The following is a 21,222-nucleotide window of genomic DNA, read 5'->3' as shown; positions in this document are numbered from 1 at the left end:
CTGGCATATACTGTTTTATTTGCATATTTTTGGTTGCTCCATTGAAAAATAACTGAGTTAATGGGTACTAAGAAGATGTAGGATGAATTCGGTTGTGGTTTCTTTGGGTCTTTTTGTTGTTGTTGTTTCATGATGCAGAGTCTCATGTAGCTAAGGTTGGCTTGAACCCATAATCTTCTTTACACATCCAAGGAACTGTGTTTACCCAAGTACACCACCCTTATGCCCATATTTTTAATGGACTTGAATTTGTTTCTGACTGTAGATTTGTAACGAAAACCTGACTTGCTAGTACATATGACAGTAAGCTAGCTAAAGCCTGTAGTTACCACAGATCTCCACACGATGGACCTCTTGATCTTAAATCATCTTTGTTTTCGAAATTCAATGATCCAAAAATTACTCAGGTAAGAAAAAATTTTAAATTCCTTAAATTTTTAGGTCAGGTGATGGTGGTGCACATCTTTAATTCCAGCACTTGGGAGGAAGAGGCAGGTGCAGGCGGATCTCTGTTAGTTTGAGGCCAGCCTGGTCTACAAGAGCTAGTTCCAGGTCAGGCTCTATAGCTACAGTAAAACCCTGTCTTGAAAAAAAAATCCTTCAATTTTTAAAAATTACCTCAAAGTTACAGATTTTTTAGTAAAGTTTTGTTAAGCTTTTAAGACTAATATTACCTGCATTAAATATTTTTTTGATTTATCACATTTTATAAAATTGTAAGCAAATGGTTTATAGAGTTGACTCATAAGAACCTTACTCCTTAGATCAACTAGTTAGGAAGAATTCTAAGGCAACAGGAATACTTTTCCTAAGCCCCTGGACTTGATAAAAATTGTTTTCAGGCTCAACATGTAATAGGTGTCTGTGTATGCATAGCACCGTGCTTGTATAAGTTGTGAATTGATCTGTATACTATTTACCTAGAATTTGGAAGGAACTTGGCATATGTTATACATGTAGTCACTATGGAGTTAAGTTGATGTAGAATTTGGAAGGTACTTGGCATATGTTATACATGTAGTCACTATGGAGTTAAGTTGATGTAGCTGGCAAACATACTTGATTCATATCTGTCAACCCTTCTCATTCCCTTTATGACACTCATTGAAATATGAAACATAGATGTACAACTAGAGAATAGTTAGGATTAGCAAAACCAAAATGGTAGAAGTTGGGTACTTTCGATAATTCCTTCATTAATATTAAATTTTCTATTAGTTTTAGTTACCTTGCAACTTCTGAGGTTAACCAAACCTGAATCCTTCTTTGATATCCTATAAATTACCTTAAAATTTTATTGCCCATAACTGTGGGACTTGGCAGGAGCAGAGCCCTAAAGTTTTCTGTGTCTACCAGGTCATCTCTGCAGAGGCTCTGCTCTAAGCAGCATGGGTCTTTTGTCCACTGTGGGTAAGCACAGTTTCGAGAAGAGCAGCAGAATCTGCTTTGTTCTGTAAGAGTTATGTGGACATTTTTGAGAGATTGAAATTTCATGTTTTAGTTTTGTTTTGTTTGTTAGAAACTTTGACCTGCTCACATTTTAAACTGAACAAAATAATGTGTATCTTGAAATATCAAAACAATAAACCCCAAAAACATAATTTGATTTTAACTGGCCACAACAAGGGTATCGATGGACTCTACGATTTGCAAATACCCTCCATGTGTGTGAAATTCAGTTACTGGCTTCCAGTTACAAAAGCTTTAATTTATACAACATAGAAGAGAGAACACTAGAACCTTCCTGCTATCATTTTAACTAATTAAACTGTTCAGATGGTGGTGGCACACGCCTTTAATCCCAGCACTCTGGAGGCAGAGGCAGGCAGATCTCTGAGTTTGAGGCCAGCCTGGTCTACAGAGTGAGTTCCAGGACAGGCTCCAAAGCTACAGCAACACCCTGTCTCAAAAAACCAAAACAAAACAAAAACAAAAAGCAAACGACAACAACAAAAAATTAAACTAATAGAATGTTTACAGGTATCAGGACTGGTCATAAGTCTCTGACTGGAGCGCTGTCACAAATGCCAAGCAGGTTTCATAGACAACACGGCCTACAAGCAGTCTTTAAAGAGTGAGGAGAGCAGTGAGGCGTGGTCGATGTGTACATTTGTCCAGGACACTTGGCCTTGGTGCTGTTTAGCTAACACACTGAGGCTGAGAATACTGGGTTCATGCTAGCATGTTAGCTTCTTTACCTCAGTTAGCTATATTACAGCAGTAGTAAGACCATCCTAACGAGCAATTCACGTGCTTGGAAGAGCACAGAGCCTCGATTTGAGTGTAGGTCTTGGAGCTTTGAGATCATGCTCCAAGCCATTGTTTCCCGCTGACCGGCATATTGGGCAAAGGGAAAGAAGGTTTCTTTCTGAGAGACTTAAAAGTAAAAACAAAAACAAACACAAAACCAACCAAACAAAAGCCCATAGCTAGTGTAGGGGACTGTTAATTAGCTCGCCTTCTCCCCTTGGACTGGAGCAAACGATTACTACAAATCTCCAGTCCAACTCATCTTTTTTAATGTGGGTTTTGACAGTGTAGGGTAAATAAAATCTTAGAGCTCCTTTTAAAGAAGGCATAGATTTTCATGTTAGGATTTTCAGTAAGTTACTTCTAGATTAAATGTCCTTAATACTCCTTCATAATTTTCAACTAACTTGAAAAAAGAGTAACTAGTTGTTCAAGGCACAAACCTTTATATATTTGACAGAATCAACAGAGAACAAAGTTGGAATTTTCTTTTTTGTGTTTAGATTATGATGGTTCAAAGGCTTTAAGAATTGACTTGTTCTTCCACAGTCCCCAGGTATACCTCATCCCAACCCCAAGAAAATGGAAGCCTGGGTTCATTTCCTGCAATAAGTAGTCATTTAATTAAAGAACAAAATTAACAGGAATCAAAATGTTGGAACTGTATTTTTTTGTTAGACATCATATAAAAAAGAGAAAGTATAGTACAGTAAATCACTCTATAACATGAACTTAGTTTTCAAATCATCAGGATAAAAATGTCTTTTCAACAAAATACTGAATGACACTGAGTCACATGTCCCTCGAGGTGGAGGCTGGGATGTGAGCCTGCACATGCATGTTGCCCGTCCTCCAGGACACTGCAGAACTGTAGAACAAGGCTGAAGGCAAACACGTTTTCTTCTGGGAGAGTTACTCTGGGCCTTAAGTGACCCCAACAGTTCACACTCCTCAGACATCAAAGAAGGGAGTGTGTCCTCTGGGTTGCTCCTCTTGTAGGTGAGTGGTCAGGATTGCGCCTCTGTGTGATTCTGCTCTTTTCACAAACACAGCAGTTAGACTTGAGGAAAGTTCCCTGATGAATGTTCTGTGTTGGTATCAAAAATTAAACACAAATTCTTCTCAGAAGAAAATCTCTATGGCCTGTGGAATCTAGAAATGATTTTAAAAATTAGATATTTCTAACAGTTAAAACCTTTCACAAACAACTTTACTGTTCTTCGGAGTCTCTCAGATGTACATAGAGGACTTGAAGGAGTTGTTGCTGTAGCTGAATGGCCTCCCAGAGTTTCTTCTGACCACTACCCTGTGTGAGAGCCGCCAGTGAGATTCTCCGCATACACAGAAGCTCTAGGACTCAGCCTGGGTGTCAGCAACTCATGAAAATATCTTCAGATTAGTAACAAACTCATAATAATGCTTAATACATCCAAGAAACTGACGTGAGTCTCAAATACTGTGCTGACTTTGTGAAGTACTAAAATCTGAATTAGTCCCTCACTTTCAGGTTTGGGGTTTAGTCTTTAAAGTCTTGTCATTGGAAAGCTATCAAAACTTACAGAAACAATGGTTTATGTCCATATACAGGATGGTCTATTTCTTTTCAATGAGCATTAAAATGTGTTTTAAGGATTTTATTTCCTAAGCTTACGTCAAGAATAGTAACAATTAGGCTAACCTGTCCAGCGTGAGAGGAAACTTTAAAATTTTTGTTTGTATGACTTTCTTTCCTTACAACCCTTGCACAGTGTCATAGTTGTGGGGAAGTTTCATAGTTATTTTCTGCTCTGTAGCGATAGCCACAGTCAGTTTGCAGAGCAAACTGTTTAAATGAGTGTAGTGGCCACTTGGGATCCATCACTGCAACTGAAGGTAGTGTACAGGAGCAAAGTTGCTTTTCTTTTTCTATCTGGGGCTTGAGCATCCTTCAAGCAAGAGGACAATGTGATTGTTAACGGCTGAGTTCTCATGTGCCTGTGAATGCTGAGAGAAGAGGGGCTTTGAAAGTGTGCCTAGCACTAGCAGGAAAGAGGTTTTCCTCCTGCTTCTGTGCAGTAGCGTGGGCATAAAGTGTGCTGTTCAACTTGATGGGGAAGCTGAGCAGAGCTGGGCAGAACACCCTACCCTGGCCGACTGCCATAAGCTCCATGAAGGCAGGAGCTTCTTTTGTATAGGTCAGTGCTGCAGCCTCAGCACCAGAGTATGCTGCACATAGCCGACTGTCAAATGTGTGCTGATGAAGTGAGTGTGCTTTGTGATTGTGTCAAATGTGTGCTGATGAAGTGAGCGTGCTTGTGGTTGTGTCAAATGTGTGCTGATGAAGTGAGTGTGCTTTGTGGTTGGTGAACAATGTTAGCATCAATATAGATAGAAGATAGGAAGATAGAGGGTGACTTCACAGCAACCTAGATGTGGATAACTGGAATTAAGTACCTAAGAAAAATTGAGCCTGCGACCCATTTTCTTAAACATAATGTGTCCCTTCTTGCCACCAATCTGTATGTAACAATGGTTTTCCAAGGAGGTGCTGCATATAAAGCTCCTTGTGGCTAGACGCCATGCAGGTCATGCAGCAGAAAGTTACCTTGTCAAGTGCTTGCTGGACGCGTGTACCTCCATTTCATTACTTTTATACTCGTTTAATTCTTTACGAATTGCTGCCTGAAATTTAAAAAAGTATAGATTTTCAAGTTAACAAATTACTGCCTTTACATATTGTTGGCCATTAATATATGCAGATACTATGATCAATAATCAGAAAGGAATTAATTTGCTGTATTATAATGAGGCAGACAACCCTTCCCACACTAACAGATGACCCTTGCACAGACTTGGAGAACCAGTGACTAATAAGATCAGCTTTTGATCATCTTGCTGTTGGCCTATCAGAAAACCCACACATCCCTGGAACATTTTTCTTTTAAACAAGTGTGGCTGAACTGATAAGTTTGGTCTTCAGTGAGTGGGCGGGGCAGAACCCTCCTGACCCCCACCACCCTGTCCGTAGGCTTTGGATTTTGAAGATGTATTTTTGTGTAGATAAGTACTCTCTCTGCATGTACACCTGCATGTTAGAAGATGCATCAGATACCATTAAGATGGCTGTGAACCACCATGTGGTTTCTGGGAATTGAACTCAGGACCTCTAGAAGAGCAGCTAGTGCTCCCAACCAGCCCCGTCACTGGAACTTTTGAGCATCTGTTTCTCTTTTGTGCTGTGGCAGAAGCAGAGTGGGCATCTGTTTTAGGGCCTCTAGTCTGCCCCTCCTGTGGCTTCCCTAAACACTATTCAGAGGAGCCCTTGTGGATCCAGGTGAGATGAGGATCTACTGGAGACATAGAAAACCTCTGAGGTAAGATGTTTTCCTATATTCAGAGAACACTGACTGCTAAAGATACTCTCTCCCTTGGATCATCTGTGTCCAACTCTAGGGTAATAGCATTTCTCCAGGTTGATACAGTAACTGAATATTTCTAAGCATATTTAAGAACAAACAAGTAATTCAGTAATTGTATAATTTTTATCTTCCAAGCAAAGTATTCTGAAAGCTTCCTCTATACTACTACTAGATGATAATCATTTGAGCACAGATAGTCACTTACTCTGTGTGCTTCAGTCATTTCATTTCCTTTAGACCATCCTTACAAAGTTTTGCAGTTCACACATCCATGGCACTTGGGAAACCCTTGCACACTCTATGATGCCCACCCATTGGATATGCCAGGTACCACTTGCATTGACAACACCAAATGTCTTAATGACGCTGCCAAGTATCCTTCAGAACAAAACTGTCTCCCAACTCAGTCCTAAATCATCTTCATGGAAGAGCAGGGTGGGGGGCATAGTGTCTAAGAAAGCCACAGCCTGGTTAGAAGATGAGCCACTCCACTCCCCAGCCAGCCCAGGAGCAGTGTACCTTATCTGCTGCTGACAGTCTTGTCCAGGGTTTGTCTGCCCTCCTGTCATAGTCCTGTGCTCTTGCTACTTCCACATAGTCACTGAAACGGATCAGAATTTTTCTGTCTCTCAATTCATCAACAGTGGGTCTCTGATTAAGCTAAAATAAAAAAAAAATAATTATAGTTAGGCATTGTATGTCACACTTGTTTTCTTGTAGAAAGCAGTATATGTACATATATATATATGTGTGTGTGTGTGTACAAACAACTGTACTAGTGAGTTAGCACGAACACATTCCCTAATGTGATTTAAGAATGCATCATTTATCCTTGCCTAATCCCTTTCTTCCAACACTCGCCTGTCCTGACAGAGCACATGGTCAAGGAGTGCTTGATAAATTGCACGTGGTCAGCAGTCTATAATGCTGACTACTACTCTCCTGAAGGGCTGGAAGTCTGTTCTGCTAGCTCCAAACTCAACTGCCTGGGTCAGCCGTACAGTGGAGGGAGTAAATTGGGAGGCAGATTTGGGCTGTGGTGTTGCTTCCTAGACCAGCCATTGTAAATAAAGCTTGATGTCACACAGACCCTTGATACTGACATGTTCTGTAATCAGAGCAGCAGGGCAGCTCAGAGTGACAAGTCTAAAAGGTATGCGGTTCTTAGTGTAAATAATGCTCAGCTGCCTTCTAGCGAGGAATTAAGTGGTATTTGGGTGATTGACTTCCCAACTAATTACTCTTAGGGCCTCACCGCCTAGGTAGACACTGGGAAATGTCAAAAGGCACTGCTTTGACCCCATGTTTTTGACAGCTTGCTCCCATGTTGTCTGGGAAAGCACGAAGTCATAGGATGCCTTGCACTCACCATCAAAATGCTGCACAAGCTTTCTCTAGTTCACGTCTATTTATAAAATAAAATGCTTTCATTATAATCCTGTGCAGATTAGTTTTGTCCACTCTACATAAGTTCCGGTCACCTTGGTAGAGGCAATACCAGTTGTGGAATTGCCTCCATCAGATTGGCCTGTGAGTATGTCTGTGTGGACATTTTTCTGATGACTGATGTGGGAGGCCCAAGCTCACTGGAGGTGGTGCCTCCCCTGAACATGTGTCCCTGAGCCAGCCAGAGAGCAACATTTCTTCATGGTATCTGCTTTAGTTCCTGCCTCAGTTTCCCTCAGTGATGGACGATGACTTGGAAATATAAACAAACCCTCCCCACATTGCTTTTGGCCATGGTGTTTAACACAGCAATAGAAAGCAACCTAGAACAATACCTTTCTTGTTAATCTTTGCTTGATTTCTCTCCTTTCTTCCTGCTCTGTCTGATCATTCCTTTCTGTGAAGATTAAAGTAGAGATAGAAGCAGGTTAAGCATTTCTTGTTACACAAGCAGCCACCAGATTTCCTAGGACTACTTTATAGATATCTGGGTTTGGAGTCACTTTCCCGAAAGCTGCTTAGGGCATGCTGGCCAAAGATGTCACACTCCTAGTTTGTTTTGTTCTTTTTCTTTTTTCCTTTCCTTTTTTAGACAGGGTTTCTCTGTGTAGTGTTGGAGCCTGTACTGGAACTCTCTCTGTAGACCAGGCTGGCCTCAAATTCACAGAGATCAGCCTGCCTCTGACTCCCAAGTTCTGGGATTAAAGGTGTGTACCACCACTGCCTGGCCATCCTTCCTAGTCTAATTTTCCTCTGCCCTATACAGTAGAGGTCTGTTGATGCTGCTTACTTTTGGGGAGCAACTGTCTGTTGGTCTTCATTCCACTCAAATATATCTTTGTTTATGTAGGAACACGGCGCGTACAGTCGCTATAGCACAATCGCGCATGTGCTCAGCTCTAAGTAGCCATAGTTTGTCTCTGTCTTTCCATTTGACAAATGTGTACACCTTTTAGACAGCACAAAAACTTCAGATTCTGGGTAACATAATATCAAATATGAGCATACTCAAAACTCAACTGCTTCTCTATTGTTGAAGCATAAATATTTGTCTATGACAGTACCTTCTCAGGGGACAAAGGCCCTCAGAATTGGCTTTGCCTCTTGCGTTGTGTTCATATTGGGAGCTAAAGATAGTACAGTATGTTGAAGTACTGCGGTACTGTAAGCTTGGCCCTTGGATACAGAGAGAAGAATGTAGTCCTATTTCTGGCATTCTTGGTTGCTAAATAAAGACTCAGGTCTCCATCCAACCTTAACAGAACTCCCACCTAGGAAACAGATCTCACCCACCAACAAACCGAACAGCAGCACAGTCATGTTTGGGGAAGGGAATCCTTGAAACCTACACCTAACATAATTTCACATTATCTGCATTTATTTAAATAGTACATTTCAAACACTCATGTATTGGAGCAAATGGGTATGTGGGTGTTTAATACATCTGAGTGTGCTTTTCAATATTTTTTTCTTTTAAAGCTATCTTAGACTAGAGCATTTTAGAGAGAAACACAATCATGTCATATACTTGCTTCTCCAGCACTGTTATAAGCTACAGTTACAAAGTAGTGAAACTACTTGGAAACCCTGAAAATGTATCAGACCAATCCTGAGAGGCTGGAACTATGGCATGGAAGCAGTTCTGATTTCTTACAAAAGCCATGGGCAAACCCTAAGTATAGTCAGTCTCCTTGTGAAAAGACTGGGGAAAAGCGGGATTTCCCATGCTCCCTTAACTGTGAAAATGCCATCATTACCACCAAGGGTAGACACACAATTTGGAGAAGTTATTCCAGAACTTTGGACAGCTTTATGTGTATCTTCCATGGGTATCCAGGGACATGTGATTATTCCAATGAGGGGACTAAGAACTTGGGCAGCCAGGAGGTGAGCCAGCATTCATATGTTAAACTGTCACATTTCCTCCAGGGGCCTTAGCTGCTTCACTAGTAAAATGGGGACAATAGCACAACTCTTAGATTTGTGGTAAGGATTAACCCAGTCATCATATTCGATTAGGCTACCAATACATGGAATTGTGAGTGTATGTCAGATGCACTGATATATGTCTCCTCTTGAAGGAAAGAAAAGTTTAGTCACAAGTGGACTCACATGTAGTGTGCACAGCTAGGCGTGCTACTCCTTTTTCCATATATGCTAGCCCTATCTGTGCCACAGAACAAAACAGAACCACACAAATCAAATAGTGGGCTTCTTACATCCTCCCACTCAGGATACTTGACAAGGCTTCTGTGTAAGGATAAATCGGGCTTGCTGGCAAAGGCGCTGTGTTTACAATGTGTTGCCATGGCCATCACAAGGGAAATCCACTTCTGCAGGCTAAAGGTGAGTGCTTTCAATTCCAGCTGCTTGCTAGCTCCACTCACCAAACAGTCTATTTTTAAGACTTCATTGTTATTTCAGATAGTAACACAATTAGAAGCACAGGTGTGTGTGGGTGGGGGACCTGGTTACACATATAGAAGACACGGCTATGACCTGGGGCTCTCTTACTGTGCCGGTAGCACACCTAGAGTATGGCATGTCCTAAATCTGGAACTTCCCTTGTCCAAGTCTAGACCACAGCTTTCAATAATCACCAATGACATAAGAATATCAAACATAGCTCAAATAGCTTGAGTCCTGTCCACTGGATCAAGCATGATATCATCCATAGTCTAGGCAACATAACAGTACTCACTATGTAAGTTTCAAGAATCAACTCCTAATCTTAAAGGTTTTCCCCTAGCAGTCTCAAAGTTTGGGGATAGCTTTAAGGTTGAAGGCAGTATCGAGGCAAAGACGTGAGAAGAATGGGTTGAGTTGCATGTGCAGATTAAGGCTCTGTGGCCTCTGGTAGTACCAGGTCAGCCTTGGTACTGTTCCAACTCTGAAAAGGGTGTTCACAAAGAACACACAGCAAGAGAAAGACTTGAGTCATGCTACGGAATTGACCCAAAGACAACACATACCATAGAAAATACTTCAAAGATGAGTCTGTCAGGTCAGCACCACTCAGGGCACACCTTAGGAGGGTTTGACTACCTTCCACTACCAAAGACATGAACCTTGCAAACAGTGGACAGTATCGCTGGACACCTGTGTTCAGCACATTCACATACCTAACTAGGCTGGAACCCAAAGTTGTGAGCCACAGAAGTTTCCCTGCTCACGTGAGCTGTCATTTATTTCTCCTAGGAGGAACAAGTGAGGGGTGTGCCATACTCTGGTACAACTCCTGACTGGGTCTGATTTCTAGTGCCAATAGGACCCCCCCACTGCAAACTCCCTAGGAGCTCTGCTTGGTACCCAACATGCACAGGGTTAATGACTTGTTTCCCTGGGATCTACAGGACCATCTGACAAAGCTGAAAATAACATGTTTAATTATTCTAGGGAAGAGCTATTTTTATTTCATTTTAGAAGCTTTCTGAATGCAGCCACTTTGAGGCCCTTCTTTCAGAATCGCTTAGCTACTCAGATTTTAGCAAACCCAGCATGTTCAGCCTGCAGTGCTGGGCTGGGCTACGAGAGCTCAGATTCCTGCAGCAGCCTCAGCACACGCGAGGGAAACCTCTAGAGGAATCACCCGCTACTCACGTTTCAGGATATTTCTTCTCTCCAGCTCCTCCACAGCTGGTCTCTGGCTCAGCCTTCTGCGGAAAAACACCAGGATTATGTTTTGCACCATGGTGGCACCTGAAAGTTCTAGCCAGGGTCTGTGCAGCGAGAGGCGCCTGGCATACACTCAAGTTCAAGATCACCTTCCGAAAGGGAGAAGAGCGTGGACCACTGGAGCCTCTTGCTGGCAAAATCAAGTCAGACTTCCATGTGGGAGGGAAAGCCGGTTCACAGAGGAGGTCCTCGCTCCACTCCACACCATCACCTGCCCCGTCTGGTGCTCGGTTCACCCAGCCACATGCATGTTTAAGCAGTACAGAGATTCATTCAGGAAAGTCTCCCTGCCCACTAGCTTATGGAGAGGCAGGCAGCACCACGGCTGGGCTTCAGGCTTCTGACTGCAGCCATGCCCCCAGATCCTGGCTTCCAGGCATCAGCTCCATCCTCCATCCTCAGCACAAGGAAATCAGCCCAGAAATCCAGCCACCTGCCTGCCAGACTGAGAGGGAGCCTCCTCTGCTCTGCCCCACCCAGGGGGAGTGTCTAGGGCCAGCTGAGGGGCCTTGCCTCCCGTCAGTGAGCACACAGCGCTAACACCAATGACAGCTGGGGATCTCCCAGCTAACTAGGAAAGGAGCCGCCCACACATGCGCCTCCCGCCTCCCTTTCTCCCTCTAGCAGCCCAGATGAGTGTGCCAGTGTGCTGTGTGGAGACAAATTACTATTTCCTTTTCAGATGGTCTCTGGCTTGGGGAGTTGGAGGACGCAGCCCAAAAAATAAAACATCAAAACCACACAAAATATAAACAAAGGGTTTGTCAGGAGAGGGAGGCATAATTAGACAAAAGTCAATGCCAAGCTCCAATTACTTTTATCTAAAATAATGGCCTTGGGTTTGAGCCAGAAGCCTTCCTACTTCCGGATCCTCAGCCACTGGAGAGAGGCATCAGGGCCAAGGCCCTGAATGCTCAGAATCGGGAACTATAACATTTTGCCCCTGTGAAAATGCTGTCTCCAGAACTATGTATCTATTTATAACCCCTGTCCCAGCACAAAGACCAGGGCGTGATATGTCTGCTCCATGCCTCCCTCCACACTGGAACACAGTTTGCTTTAGGCTCACCCAGAGTTTTGTCTGCCAGCTCTTGCAGGGTAGGGGGTGGCCTCCACCCTATTCCTAATGCTCCCTGAGATTTGAACCTGGACCCTGACAACTTCTGTCTGGCAACCAGAGCCAGGAGTTTCCGCATCTGTCCTAGGTAATGCCTGACAAACCTGGCCCCTGCTCCCAGCTGCTGTGGCCCTACACCTTCTCAAATGACCCTAGACCACCAACTATGCATCAGTCACTGTCCCAAGTCCCCTGGTCACACTGCTGAGTCTATAAGGTTTGGGGGAGCTCGCTGTCCAGAGGGAAAGGCAGATGGACAAGAAATCAGCCATTTTACGGTGGCCCCACACAGAATAGATGTGAGGGATAAGGAGTTGAGCAGGGCAGGGGAATCGGGGGAAGGTGCAGGTGCACTGAGCTCCTGGTGACAAGAAAGGGCCTAACGACTAAGAGAAGGAGAGACCACATGTCAACCTGCTGCAGTTAAGCCTATGAGGTCCTGGAGCACATATTATGTGAGTAGGCTTTTTCTTGATGGTTCTGGGGCTAGAGAACAACATAAGGTGTTCCTTCTACCTGCTCATGAAGCACTCCATTGACAGGGAGTGCTGTAGCACCAAAGGCAATATGACAGGGAAACAGAGGATGAGCTTTGGAAGGGGGAAGACATACCCTGATGGTCAGAGCTTGCCATTTTCTAGCTGAGTATCTGCAGGCAGGGCACTTGGCTTTTCTGAGCCTTACTTCTCACACGCAAGGAGAACTAAGCAGATCTTCAAAGAGTTGCATACACTCAGCCAATTAAAGATGCTGTTTTCTAACATTTGCTTGGGATTAAGAAACCTCAAGAATTTGCACACCTCAAGGGTAACTGTACCCAAGGGCTTTATTACCCCTGTGAAATTGGGATTCGGGCATCAATGCATGCTTTCAGAAAAGCAATCCTAATGGCGCTGTTCTATGATATCTGTTATTCTTATCTGTGTGAAGTGGTCACCTGTGCCAGGCACTTCCTCCTAGCTCCAAATGCCATTCTTCAGGTTTGCTACCCAGCAGAAGACAAGCAGAGACCATAGGGAATTAGTACATTGGCCTGGGCCTGGAAACAGCTAGACTGCTTAGTCTCTCTCCCTCTTTACCTGTGTCCAGGATCCTATTCACTGTGGGCCACCACGAAGGCGGCTGAGCTACCATGAGGCCCCTTGGCTGGCTAGTCTGAGTATCTCACAGGACCAAGTCACAAATCAAGCCAAAGGTGGGAGGTGGTACTCTTCCTTCCCACAGTGCTGTACAAAGGAGGTACCATGAAAAAGCTCAGCCCTAGGTTAGGTGAATATAGCTAGTATGAGCATCCCATCACATTGCTGTGAACACTGTCACCATTGTACAACCTCTGGTTAGCTTCTCAACCAATGTTTATGGAATTAGATGGAGGTTTTTTTTTTTAAAAAAAAAAAAAACTAACGAACTCCCCACTCAAAGTACAAAACCCTGGAATGAGATGGTTCACAGGGACATCTGACCACCTGAGCTTTAGCTCAGGGAACAGGGCCTGCACCTGAGCTAATGAGGTATCACCCCTGCCTCCACCCCAACTCCAGCATCTGAGACCAGAACAATAGGAGAGCCTGACACCCGCTAGTTCTGCATGTGGCAGATGGGAATTGAGTCAGATATCTGGTCTCAAGTCAGGCCACAGGAGCCCTCGGAACAGCTGGATCCAAAGCAGAGAGGATCACAGTGGACAGACAGTGGGCAATGGATGGCAGGAACAGCCAAGCCTGACCTTCCGTGAGGTGGACAGGCATTGGCTGCCAAAGCAGTAGCCACTTAGGCCAGGGGGACATGGACATTTTGTGGGCAGAACCAGAGCCTGGGAAAGGAGGTTTGGGCCCAAGGGAAACCTCATGTTCCTAGAATTCCCTGAGAGTGGACGTGGTGTGCCTTAGCCAGTGAGCCCAGAGAGGCAGCAACAGGTGTTGGTGAAGGATGGATAGAATGGGCACTGGGTGTTTTCCCATTCCCTGGAATGTAGCATCCAGTCTGGACAGTGCTACCACCTTAGTGCTATCATCTTAGGGACAAGGAGCCAGGAAACAGCAAGAAAGTGCACCAGCAGAAGTGCTCTGGGAGCCAAGGAGGCCAGGAGCACAGGGAAGTGAAGAGCAGGCCCGTGGGCGTCACAGCCCAGTGGGATGCCTGCTCATGATTCTCATTCGACTGCTCTGTCGTGGTTTGGTAACAATGACTTACCACCTAGAGCTGACTCCCCACAGTAAGACTTGATGTGGTAGGTAAGGGCAGCACCACAGGGCAGAAGTACTCCCGAAGGAGAGAGGCATCTTGACACAAGAGCATCTAGTATGCCCGGGAGGGAGTGTCTGAAGGCTGGAGGAAAGAGTGTGGGCTGGGCTTTCCTCACCCACTTCCAGGAGCATGACAGGTCCCAGGTGTCTGTGAGTCCCTGTAGGACCTTGTGCAGGAGAGCTAGTAGGAGAGTGGCTTTCCGCAGTTATCAACCTGAAAGTCACCTAAAGCCCTGACATGTGCTGTGAATTCAATCAGGAATGGTGAACTGGACTGTGGAGGCAGAGGCAGCCAACACACTGTGTGGAATGCCCAGTTGGGTACTGAAGATTTGTAAAGGGGGTGTCTGCACCTTCACATTCCTGTCTGTGGGAGGATGACAAGCTTTGCTCCACTGGGTCAGCACCTGGAGTCAAGGTACTGACTTCTGAAAACCAGACGACTCTGCCCTGGCCATTGGCTGTCAGGGGCCATGTTCTTCCCAGCCTGGGCTGTGCTGGCTGAACTCCTGCTTTGCCCACTTACAGGGCTGAAAGAATCAGCACAGACTGGATGCAGGTAGACATGAGCGTTATGGTATCTGTCCCCTGCTGTGTGGAGCCCCCCATAGGGCTGGTACCACAGAAAGGACGCCTGTATCAGACGCTCAGGTCCTCTCCCTTAGACAGACCCTTCATCAGATACTCCCATCCTCTCCAGCATTCACACCTCTCTCCCTCTATAGATCGTCCTCCATCAGACATGCCCTCCTCCTCCTCTCTCTCTCTCTTTCTCTCCAATCCTTTCCATGCCTGTGGTGCAGAAGGCACCTATGTCTAGCGTTCATGCTGGTGCCCTACACCTCTGCCAAGCATCCAGGTGCTGGGCACTCTCAGAATACCCGGTAAGTACCTGCAGTCCGGCCTGCTGCCTTTCTGCTCACTTTGAGCTTCAGAACCTACGGCGCATCTGCTGAGAGCCACTGTCCCCTCTCAGGACACTCTTCCACTCTCCTGCCAGCTCCCTAGAGACAAGAACTGAGGTGGCCCCTGGCATCATAGAAAGAGCACAGAAAGGGGGCTACAAAGTGATCTGTGCATGATGACTTGAGGCTGCAAGGACAAAAATCCAGAGGTACCCAAGAGACAGGGAGAGAAATTTTCTCTCTCCTTCTTTTCATCTTGCATTCATGGTGACTGCAGTCCTCAGGATGCCGTCATGAATGTACTTTAAAAAGCACAAAGACCACACAACATGCAGGCTGAAGCCAGCCCTCAAGACTTGCTGCTTTGTACACCCCTCTAAGACCCCACTCTTCTCCCACATCAGCTGCTCAGGGTCTGGGATGTCCATGAGTGCTCCCTAAGACTCCCCAGGCCACACACTGGGATAGTTGCACTGCTTGGGCAAACAGCCCAGCCATTGCCCCAGCAGCACGAGACTGGAGATTGCCCTGACTCCAGTCAGCAAAGGCCTCCAGCAAGGATGGACCATTCCTGTGTCCAGTTCTGCAGCCTGGAAGTGGGGGGGTCTCAGCCTGTTTCTACACAATGGCTATGATCACTGAGATGTGCAATGTGCACGAGTTCCCTCTGGGGGCCTCTGGCCTTGCCTAGGGTCTTCCATTTGTCTGGCCCCAGACTAAGGCAGAGGTAAATGCTACCACAGGCCTCTCCTAATAGACTGATCAGGGATCTGTTCATATTTAGTGGGATGCTGGGGCTAAAACCAAAGAACTGTCCAAGAAGAGGCCTTGATGTGGGCCAGACAGGGCTTGGCTACACTGGGGAATGGCAGCTGATTGAATTAGAACAGGGCAATGCTGGGAGCTGCCAAAGGAGAAGCACAGTCTGGCTGTCTCTTCTGGTCCCATAGCAATGTTCTTCTGGACTAATGCTCCTATGAGCCGGACACCTGGAACAGCACTACCCATAATAGTCAAGATAGAGAATCATCTTTGGTAACCATTGGTGACAGAGAAAATGTGGGCTGCAGAGAAGGCTCAGTCAGTCAAGTGCTTGCTGCAGAACATGAAGACATGAGTTTGATCCCCAGCGCTCCGGTAAAAAGTCAGGTTGATCAGTGGATGCCTATAGTCTCAGCTCTGGGGCGAGGGCAACATGTGGGTCCCTAGCATACTCGGTGGACTCCAAGCCAAGGGGTGAATGGCATTTCTAAACATGGCATCTGAGGTTGCCTTCTGACCTGCACACGCATGAACATGCACACACACACACACACACACACACACCAAAAAACTCTGCAGTAAATATGTCCATAATTAAATACTATTGTTCCTGTTAGAAAAAATCAAATCCTGTAGTTTCTGGCAACATGGAAGGATCTGGAGATTATTATGTTTCCTTAATAAGGCTAACACAGAAAGATAGATACCTTGGTTTCACTCAGATGTACAAACTACAACATCTGAGCTCACAGAACTACCAAGGATAGACAGGAGTGATTGCTGCCTGGGGACAAAGCCACAGCCGTCACGAAAGAACAAACACTCGTGCCCTATCCCTCCACAGTTGGAAATGGTGACAATACCATTTGTATATATCATGTAGAATTCAAAATCACCAAGAGAGAAGCTCTGAGTGCTCTACACACACACGCACACGCACACACACACACGCACACACACACACACACACACACACACACACACGTTGGTGAGGATAGCTGGGTAGCCCAGGAATCCCAGGGTTGTCCAATGAACAACATCTCCATGTTTTACACTCTCAGAATGTACAGCTGTTGTGTGCCCATGAAAACCACCCCAAGATATGTCACCAATACAAAAACCAAGAAATTAGATTTTGTGAGCAAAGAAGGCTTGGTGCTTTTCTTACTATAACACATTCCATGTCATTATATGTAAACACTGTGTATGTATGGATGACAAGAACTTGCCTCTGGAAACAGGGCAAGTCTCTGAGATGACTCTGGGGCACGGAGCCTTGTGTGCACCCTAGCTATGGCGGCACAGGCCAGCCAGGAAGCTTGGCTTCAGACCCCACCACAGTCAACCCAGGAGGAGTTGATCTTCTCTGAGCCTCGTTGTTCCTACTCGCAGCAGGGTCTTCGGGTATCAGGAGGACCTGGGAGGCCATGCAGAGAGCACTCAGTACACGCTGCCTGCTACCTCTCTCAGCTGCAGCCATGCTCCTAACTTGTCCTTCCTCCCCCACATGGTTCCCTGGGATACCGTCCCCAGGTTACTGTGTTCAAGCCTCAATCTACCCTGTGATTCTATTCACAGACGGTCTGTCCCTCTCTGGGCAATGGCCTCCCGTCACCTCGTTCTAAGCTCTCTGAGTACCCACAACTTGTATAAACTTGCAGCTTCCATTACTCTTTCCATCCTCCTCTATGAGAGGAGCCTTGATTCGAGGCAGAGACAGATGCGAATGCTTTCTAAGCTGACTCTAGACCTACAACATTGGTAAGGTACCTGATCCCTCTGACGATTCGTTTTCCTTCTGAACACGCATGTCTCGGCTTCCCCATAAGGGCCGGCTGAAACACAGAAGCATGAGGCAGCACGCACCAGGCCCTCAGAGGACAGCAGCCTCCAAGTCCTCCTTGGCACAAGGTCTCAGCTACCTGATGCTCCGGGTTAGGCGGCTACAGCGCCACAGGAAATTTTGAGATGCTCAGCCCATAGTGGGTCTGGCTTCAGAAGGGATTCACAATGACAGCCCTACAAGCATTGATTCCCAGCTGCCAGTTCCAAGGCCATCCTAACCAAGACTCCGCTCAGAGCTCCACCAGGTCAACTGACATTGAGAGACTCCTTCCAGAAGAGGCAGGTGCCGCCTAGAGACAGGCCGCAGCTGGAAAGCAGACGGCGCTGTACCCACGGATCCTGCGGCTATTTTGGGAGGTGATCCTGCCCCATAGCTAGTCCTGAGTCACTATGAAACTGGGATTCCCCAGTGAGCGGGGCGGCGGGGGGGGGGGAGGCAGCATTACCATTCAGATCTAGAACCAGGCAAGGGGAAAGAACTTTTCACTACTGCCTGCTCCGGTCAAAGGCGGCAGAGCATGGACCCTGATTACAAACTGCCGGGTGACGGGAGTACACCTAGAGACTGGGGGTCAAGGGCAGAGCAGTCTTCTCCAGAGGGCTTCCAGAGGACAGGCCCACATGACAAGAGCAAGCCGCCATGAGGAGAACAGGACTGAGTACCCAACAGAAGCTCCAGCCAGTTCCAGACCTAGAGAGGAAAGAGGACCCACACTGGAATCATACCCCTCTGAGCAGTGGGTTCTCCACTCACTGAAGGCTTACCTAGGAAGATGCCAGCTGCTAACACCACACACACACACACACACACACACACACACACACACACACACCTAGGATAATCCTGTCACAGCAGCTACCTGCCCCAGCTTTCTGGACACAAGGGTAGGTGGAGACCCAAAGCCTCCATTCCCATGTCCAAAGTCAACTTGTTCTCCTGCCACCCCGATACCTATGGCTTGTACAACCCACTTCCCCATCTTAAACTTGGTTCCCACCCAGTAATCTTTGCTTTGTAATTGTACTCACTCCCAACACCCCAGGGTCTCCACATCTGACCATACTGATAACCATCCAGAGTCCCCTTCCCCTTCAGCCCACCATAGGCTGGCCTTCATAAAAACCCAAGATGGACTATATCCAGCTGTCCTCAGTGAGGCTGGGCAGTCCACGGTGACTCCTGCATCACTTTCGGCTCCTGCTCTGTGCTCTGTGCCCTGTGCTATGGAACACGACAAGTAACAGCTTCAAATGGGCTCCTGGTGCCAGGGTGCCCTCCCCAAATCAGGGTCCCCAACCGTACTAGACCTACGTCCCCTTTGCATAACATAGATCACTACCCAGCTTCACCTCTAATCAACCTTCACACTCACTCCAGAGCACATCAGGGGCTAGAGAAATAGCTCGGTAGGTGCTATTTCTATGGAGAGTATAGAGAGCTAGTGAAAGAAATATGCCCTAGTCCTAAAATTAGAGGCAAAAAGCTCCAAAGGACCAGTGAAAGAAACACAGTTTGGCCCATGAAGTCAGAGCCATCTTGGTCCCTGACCAGTTAAACTGACCAATCCCCGAGCAGGGAAAAACTAACCAATCCCCCTTCTCCCTGGGAAAACTCCACCCCTAAGAAGCCCTATATAAGCCTCTTCACTTCAGTTAAGAGCTACCATTAAACCCTTCCTGGCAGCCACTCTCCTGGATTCCTCCTTCCCAAATAAATCTCTTTCTCAAAAGAGTCTTGGGTGACGACCTTCCTTCACCAGCACAGACCAGAAGAACCTGGCTGAGATGTCCCTTAGGGTACTGAGCTGAAAAACCTTGCTGAGATGCTCCTTAGGGGGCTTCAGTAAGACAGCAGAACAGACTAACCTTACTAGGATGCTCCTTAAGGGGGCTGAGCAAGGCTAGCTGGGGAAAGGTAACAATTTTTCGGGGAAGCTGGAGGAGATTGCTACATTTCTGCAGGAGGCTTCAGAAATGCCTTCAGCAGAGTGTTAGCAGATTGGGCGGAAGAAGAAGCAGATAGCTCTGCTAGGACGCTCCAGTGAGGGAACAGAGCAGAACTGGGTTGTAGTGGCTCTCCAGGAGAAGAGCAGGATCCCTATATCATGCAGGGAGACCATCCCCCACCGCACCCCAGCTTCAGGTAGCCCAGCTTCCCAATAGTCAGGACACCTTTCCTCCAGGGCAGAGCTGTCCTATTGCGGCTCTATGAATATCGTGGCTTCCTGATAAGTCAGGATACCCTGATGACACTAGTGTGACACAGTCCCCTACAAGAAGTTCAGAAAAATACAAATGGCTGCTAAGTGCATAGAATGTGCAATTTTATGCAGAATATATAAAACAACAACAACAACAAAGAACGGGTCACAGCCTCTCATGCCTGTAATAACACCATTCGGGAAGTCTGGGGCTTGCAGGCCAGCCAGCCAAGCTGAGTTGGTGAGTTCTGAATCCAGTGTGAAACCCCGCCTCAAAGAAATAAAGTGGCCAAAGTTTGAGGAAGACACCATAGATTGATCTCTATCCTCCACACACATGCATGAACACATGTGCACACACGCATGGATGTAATGTCCAATTCAGAATATGAGGGGAGAAAAGAGAAGTTAAGTTTCCATAAAATAGCATCCATTTTATGCAGGCACTCAGACACAACCTCATTAGGAGACAGGGTGGGAACTGCATTGTTACACCTACACAGTCATCAGGATGACATCAGTGGGTAATGGACCAGACCCACGGGATGCCATCGCATCACGGACAGCTGCTTCTTGAAACACAGGGAAGATTCTTGGTAAGGCCCTGGCCAGAACGAGGCTCTTTCTTCCCTTCCAGAGCCCTTGTCTTCCAGGAAGTGGTCTGTGCAACACTCCAAGAGTGCTTCGTGTTTGTCCATGTGCTGCAGCCCACATTCCTGGGAGCATCAAGTCTTCACTGCTCAGGAGCTGGCCCTTAATCTGCAGGACACTTTCTCCTGGGGTCAGGACAGAATCACCGTAGAAGCCCTCAGTACTGACCCTCCATGACCCTATCCCAGAGTCCCCAGAGGCCCCAGGGATGGCCCTGCCAGTGGCTGCCATGCACTCCTGCACTTAGTGGCCCCTCCTTGCATCTACGTTGAGGAGAGAGAAGCTTGCATGGTCCAGGTGACCTATGAGCTGCACCATTTGCCCGACACCGTGGTCACCCTCGCTGTGTGGGTAAAGGGTATTTCCAGGCTGCCTACAAAAGCCCAGGTAAACCCTCCCCTTGCAGCAGGAGTCAGGGCCCCTGAGGTACTAGGACAGGCAGAGGTTGACAAGCCAAGAGTGCTTGCCTCTCTAGATGAGTCCCAGGCCACCTGAGAGACTTCGACCTGACCTTAGCTCATGGGGCCCTTCCCACTCTGCTCCCAATATTGGTAACACTGAAATGGCACTAAGAATCTTCCAGGGGGAGACTCTCAGGTCCTCAGGAGATGCCTTGAAAAAGAGAAAAAAGTGGGATTGGGGGCACCTGGCTGGGAAGGAAGTACAGGTCATCCATCTTGGAACCTCACATGTAAGCTGCCTGTAGGAAGTTCTTTCCTCTCGGGG

General features: G+C 46.6%; 1 protein-coding gene across 4 annotated transcripts in view; it reads right to left on the bottom strand.

Annotated features, from left to right (window-relative positions):
• Positions 1-2,763: 2,763 nt before the first annotated feature.
• The window catches only part of Phactr3 (phosphatase and actin regulator 3), a 207,782-nt gene continuing 189,323 nt past the window's right edge, over positions 2,764-21,222 (bottom strand). For all 4 annotated transcript variants that reach the window (XM_075963274.1, XM_075963273.1, XM_075963275.1 and 1 more), the window contains exons 9-13: positions 10,695-10,750; positions 7,430-7,491; positions 6,168-6,308; positions 4,835-4,911; positions 2,764-3,402 (exon numbers count right to left, since the gene is read on the bottom strand). In XM_075963274.1, coding sequence (XP_075819389.1) covers positions 3,387-3,402; positions 4,835-4,911; positions 6,168-6,308; positions 7,430-7,491; positions 10,695-10,750 — 352 coding nt within the window. In that variant the 3' untranslated portion in view covers positions 2,764-3,386. The remainder of the gene's footprint in view (positions 3,403-4,834; positions 4,912-6,167; positions 6,309-7,429; positions 7,492-10,694; positions 10,751-21,222) is intronic.

The sequence above is a fragment of the Microtus pennsylvanicus genome, chromosome 2 (assembly GCF_037038515.1).
Source record: "Microtus pennsylvanicus isolate mMicPen1 chromosome 2, mMicPen1.hap1, whole genome shotgun sequence".
Classification (NCBI taxonomy): Eukaryota; Metazoa; Chordata; class Mammalia; order Rodentia; family Cricetidae; genus Microtus; species Microtus pennsylvanicus.
The sequence above is the reverse complement of the archived record's forward strand: the minus strand, read 5'-3'. Positions and strand labels throughout refer to the sequence as shown.